Source organism: Saimiri boliviensis, chromosome 2, assembly GCF_048565385.1.
Source record: "Saimiri boliviensis isolate mSaiBol1 chromosome 2, mSaiBol1.pri, whole genome shotgun sequence".
NCBI lineage: Eukaryota > Metazoa > Chordata > Mammalia > Primates > Cebidae > Saimiri > Saimiri boliviensis.
The window spans coordinates 15,519,520-15,525,522 of NC_133450.1; the positions used below are offsets into that span (position 1 = coordinate 15,519,520).

Sequence of the window (6,003 nt, forward strand, 5' to 3'; positions counted from 1 at the left end):
AAAGATTAGTTGGGCACGGTGGCGTGCACTGGTAGTCCCAGCTACTCAGGAGGTTCAGGTGGGGTTGCTTGAGACTGGAGGCTGAGGCTGCAGTGAGCTACGATGGTGCTACTGCATTCCATCCAGCCTGGGTGACAGAGTGAGACCCTGTCTCAAAATACATATATATATATATATAAGCTTATTACAGTCAAGTGATTGCATTTAAAGCTTTTTTTGTGGACTGCAGCTGATTTTTTATGTGTGTCTTGTTTTAAAAGGAATGTGGTCTGCCTGGAGCCTCACCTTTCATTACAACCACTTTGTAACCAATTGCATTTCAAAACCTTCTATCTGGAAGACTTATCAGGGCTTTGGCCTTGAAAGGAATGTCTTCCTACTAATGTTTCCTTAAACAAGTGGTGTGTGGAGTGTAATCTTTCTTGGTTTATATTAGCAAAGGAGAACACTCCCTCTGTTTGTTCCCGGTCTTCAGTGCATTGAAATTTCTTTTCACGGATTGTTATTTGTGTATATTTCACACACACACACACACACACACACACACATATATATATATATATATATATGTACACCCTTTTACAGGGAATGAAAAAGACTCGAGTAGATGCAAAAAAAATTGGTCCTCTTAAACTGGCTGCCCTAAATGGACTCTCCCTATCTCGAGTGCCTCTGCCTGATGAAGGAAAGGAAGTGCCTACCAGAGCAACGAATGATGAAAGGGTATGTATGGGACACACGGGGCTTTGTGCCTTCTCTGGGACAACCGATAAATACTAGGCAAATGCCTTCATGAAATTTTGAATTATCTAACACAGTTTAATAATAATAAATGAGTGTTAAGGAATTTTGTAATATGGGCCTCAAAATTGGAGCAAATTATAGCTAATGTCTTAATAGATAATTTCAGGTTTAAATACTGATTTTTGTGTGTGTTTGTTTCTGAATGTTGTTTTTTACCTTCTCCTGGCCTTTGGGGCGGTTTTGATTTTGATGGCCTTAAAGTGAGAAGAAATCTACAAAAATACAGGAGTATACATAAGAAAGACGGCAGACAATGACTTTTATGTTGAAAGTTTATCTCGAGAGTAGTTTTTCAATTTTTCAAACTTCCTTTGTGCCTGAGATGTATTTTCTATGAGGTTTTATTATATCAAAATGAGATAGGCATACATTTGCCTTACAACGGGGTCTTGGAGGTAATTTCCAGTATTTCTTACTGTTTTAGTCTTTTATGTATCATATGATATAAAATGGAAACATTGGTTCATAGATATTGGAACTGATTATCGGACCCCTAATGTTCTCCAGGAGAATTCCATCTATTAGGGATCACAGAACTGACCACAGACCTAGAGAAAATGAATTCAACAAATTTCTTTAGGCCAGTGTTCAACTTTAAACACAACCTTGCATTATGTTTCTCACCAAAATGATTGTCCTTTTTTCTTTTAACTCCTGTTGTGGATTGTTAAAGTTTTAACTTTGTTTTCACCTAGAATTTTTTGTTTTTGTTTTGTTTTGTTTGAAATAGGGTCCCACGGTTCACTAAAGCCTCAATCTCCTGGGCTCAAGCAATCCTCCTGCCTCATCCTCCCAAGTAACTGGGACCACAGGCATGCACCACCACACATGGCTCAGTTTTAAATTTTTTGTAGAGATGTGGTCTCACCGTGTTGCTTAAGCTGGTCTCAAACTCCTAGACTCAAGTGAGCTTCCCTCCTCAGCCTCCCAAAGTGCTGGGATTACAGGCGTGAGCCACTGTACCCAACCTAGAATTTTCAGTATTAGATAGTGCTAGATTTGAAGCAGAAAACAGTATTTCAAATATAGAGTCAAAATGTAGCTGCAACATGTGGCTGTATTCATGTTATTCCACATATTCTGTTTTATAGTGTAAAATTCTGGAACAACGATTAGAACAAGGAATGGTATTCACAGAATATGAAAGAATTCTTAAGAAACGGCTAGTTGATGGGGAGTGCTCAACAGCACGACTCCCTGAAAACGCAGAAAGAAATCGATTCCAAGATGTTCTCCCTTATGACGATGCGAGAGTGGAGTTGGTCCCAACTAAAGAAAACAATACTGGTTACATCAATGCATCACATATTAAGGTGAGAGGAATGCCTATGTAATAAACAGCACATGCAGTTTCAGTTAAGTTACAGGAGTGGTAAGAATTGTATTCGTGTCTCTTTAGAATTCAGATATTTTAAAATTTATTTTACTATTTTTAGATAAACACCCTAGTTTTGAACGTTTGTGACAAACTATATTACAAGCTGGGAAATCCACACACCAATCCTCCATAAAAAGTGACTATCAGACAGAGCCAAAGTCATGTCTACTCTCTGTGTGCGAAATCACTCTGCCCCCAGCATTGTTACCAGGACTCGGGGCACATTTATTTGCTGGGCTTTTTTTCTTTTGCTTTTTTTTGAGATAGTCTCTCGCTCTGCTGCCCAGGCTGGTGGAGTGCAGTGAGGTGATCATGGCTCCCTGCAGCCTTGACCTGCTCTTGCCTGGCTTTAGAACTTTGTCCTTCTAAATCTGAAGACCTTTTTTTAGCTCCTAAATTCTTTTGGGAGCCACTGAATTGTTTTTCCTCATCACATACCGACATGCCTTTTTATGTAACAAAAGTATCTGGGCTTTTTGATGGTGTTCACAAAAGCTTTTGACTTACCAAGGTGCCGTCTGTTGTCTTTGCATACTCCCTGTAATAATTTTTAAGTATCATTTTGTTCTTTGAAGAGGTACTTTTTCCTGGAACCAGTATAATGCCATTAAACTGGGGTGATGTTTATGGTGAGAGGTATGGGTTTAGTTGTATTTTTCTGCTTACGGATATCCAGTTTTCCTGGCTCCATATATTTTTTTTTTTTTTTTTTTGAGACGGAGTTTTGCTCTTGTTACCCAGGCTGGAGTGCAATGGCGCGATCTCGGCTCACCGCAACCTCCGCCTCCTGGGCTCAGGCAATTCTCCTGCCTCAGCCTCCTGAGTAGCTGGGATTACAGGCACGCGCCACCATGCCCAGCTAATTTTTTGTATTTTTAGTAGAGACGGGGTTTCACCATGTTGACCAGGATGGTCTTGATCTCTCGACCTCATGATCCACCCGCCTCGGCCTCCCAACCTGGCTCCATATATTTAAGAGGCTGTCCTTCCTCCAATGTGTGTTCCTGGCACCTTATCTGGGGTAATGTCACCCTCATGAAATGGACAAGATGATGATGCACAACACGTGATGAAATAAGAGCCAGGTGTTCTCTCTTCCTCACTGTGCCCTTTGTTTGTGCTGGCCATATTCGATTCTTTATTTTGCACAGGAGAATCTCCTTACGGTGAGTGAATGAGTAAGTGTCCGTGGACAGGTGGTGGTTTTTCTATTTAGTTTGCAAGTATTATTTGAGAAGTGAATGAGCTGACACCAAGGCTTTCCTGGAGACTGGCAGTCCGCCTGTGAATGCTGGTACCCCCTGATGGCTTTTGGGAATCTATGCACATACTGTTTTGTTTTTAAATATAATATGGGCATAATTTACTTAAAAACTGAGGATTTCTTTGAAATAACTCATCCAGTCTTTTATGACTAGATGGGTAAAAATTGAATGATACTGTAGTTCTGTAGTGGTATTCCAAAATCTTCAGCAGCCACCTGCAGAATAGAGGAAAGAATTTGATAGACCTGGTTCTGAGTCCTAGATCTAAAATGAGGTGGGACCTCACTTTATACTCTGGCCCCACCAGTTGTGGGACTTCATCTTACTTATATGGAAATAAATAAATGATGACACCTACTCTGCAGGCTTCTCATTAGTCCCTTCCTCCTCCCTAGCGTGTATTCACTGTTACAACCTGGTGCTCACCCACAGTGGCAGCCACTGGGTGCTCAGACGACATGGAGCAGTGACTAGGGGGCTGGCAGCCCTGAGTGAGACTGCATGTGGCACAAGGCTTAGTACTGGGTTTTATGTTGAGTGCTTAGAAGACAGTTATTGTCACACTCAATATTGGTGAAGCCAAGATTTAACCCAGGTCTCTTTACAAATCTAGTAATTACTGTTGTATTAGACTGTTCTTAAGGAAGTTAAATCTTAAGTGGAAACTTAGTATTATTGTGGAGAGTGGCCTCGACTCAAAAGTTCAGAGGTGTGACTATCTTAAGTAGAAAGTTGTTTTTTAAGAAGAACCATGGGTGCAATAACAGCTACTTCTTATGTTCCAGGTACCATAAATAATTAGTCCTCACACGACCCTAAGAGAGTAGGCAGGATTTTTATTTTATAAATGAGAACTGAGTGAGATTCAGAAAGGTTAAGCAGGTTGCATAGATATAATGTATATTCTGAGTACCTGAGTTTATGAAAATATCAGTAATGCAAATTGTATTCACAAAAGATTCTTTCCTTATTCTGCTGAATAATCCAGTTTTTACTTTCCTTTTAACTTTTTAAAAAAACTTTTTAGTACTACCATGAATGCATGCATACACCTATGTATATCATACACACACATGAGTTTTTTCCAATCTTTTCTAATCCCAGGTCTCTGTCAGTGGAATCGAATGGGATTATATTGCCACACAAGGACCATTACAGAATACCTGTCAAGACTTTTGGCAGATGGTATGGGAACAGGGAATTGCAATTATAGCAATGGTGACAGCAGAAGAGGTAGGTACTCATTTCTCTTAAGTGATTTTCTCAGCCTCTGAAGAACAGTTAATGTTAATCCTCTAGAACAGGCGTCCCCAAACTACGGCCCACAGGCCGCCTGCGGCCCCCTGAGGCCATTTATCTGGCCCCTCACTGCACTTCAGGAAGGGGCACCTCTTTCATTGGTGGTCAGTGAGAGGAGCACAGTATGTGGCGGCCCTCCAACAGTCTGAGGGACAGTGAACTTGGCCCGCCGTGTAAAAAGTTTGGGGATGCCTGCTCTAAAATTCTGACCTTTAGAGAAAAAAGTAGGGTAGGGTTGTGGTTTTGCTTCAGATGTGCTCTGTGTGAGAAGGGTATCCACTGCTGGATCTCGAGTCATTTAACCATGCTCGTCTTTAACAGGAGGGTGGAAGGGAGAAGAGCTTTAGGTATTGGCCACGACTTGGTTCCAGGCACAACACTGTCACCTACGGGCGGTTTAAGATCACAACCCGGTTCCGCACAGACTCTGGCTGCTATGCCACCACGGGCTTGAAGATGAAGCACCTTCTTACTGGGCAAGAAAGGACCGTCTGGCACCTCCAGTACACAGACTGGCCTGAGCATGGCTGCCCAGAGGACGTCAAGGGATTTTTATGTGAGTGACTTTAACTTTGTTCCCCGGACAGCCACCTCTCGAGAGAAACATTTATGTTTCTGAAATATTTCCTTTATGTTCTCTCATGTAAGCTTTGGACTTTTTGTTTCTTTTTGAGATGGAGTCTTGCTCTGTCACCCAGGCTGGAGTGTAGCGGTGAGATCTTGGCACACTGCAACCTCCACCTCCTGGGTTAAAGTGATTCTCCTGCCTCAGCCTCCTGAGTAGTTGGGGTTAAGATGTGTGCCACCACGCCTGGCTAATTTTTGTATTTTAGCAGAGACAGGGTTTCACCATGCTGGTCAGGCTGGTCTTGAACTCCTGACCTCATGATCCGCCTGCCTCGGCCTCCCAAAGTGCTGGGATTTACAGGTGTGAGCCACTGCGCCTGACCCAGACTTGTTTTAACATAAAGAATACAAGTTGCTTTGGGGAGGCTTAACAAGAGGTTTATAAATATGATTTGGTAGTGAGTAGAATGCCACAACTGACTCAGTATCTTCCCCATTTCGTTTTGTAGATCAGAAAGTGGGCAGAGGTAGTGACTTGCTCAGGGTCACACTGTCCCTTGGTGGTTGGGTTTGGTTAATTGGCACCCAGTGCTCTTTATCTGCAGTCCTCTCAATCCGTGGAGAGAATATGAAAATTGAATCACTGATGTGATATGCCTTGATCCTTGAGTATTTTCTATTTCATTGATT

At 41.9% G+C, this 6,003-nt stretch overlaps 1 protein-coding gene across 2 annotated transcripts in view; it reads left to right on the forward strand.

The window, feature by feature from the left end:
• The window catches only part of PTPN21 (protein tyrosine phosphatase non-receptor type 21), an 88,838-nt gene that overhangs the window by 79,606 nt on the left and 3,229 nt on the right, over positions 1–6,003 (forward strand). For both annotated transcript variants that reach the window (XM_039469244.2, XM_074392860.1), the window contains 4 exons: positions 586–723; positions 1,896–2,117; positions 4,552–4,680; positions 5,068–5,302. In XM_039469244.2, the coding sequence (XP_039325178.2) occupies positions 586–723; positions 1,896–2,117; positions 4,552–4,680; positions 5,068–5,302 (724 nt within the window). The remainder of the gene's footprint in view (positions 1–585; positions 724–1,895; positions 2,118–4,551; positions 4,681–5,067; positions 5,303–6,003) is intronic.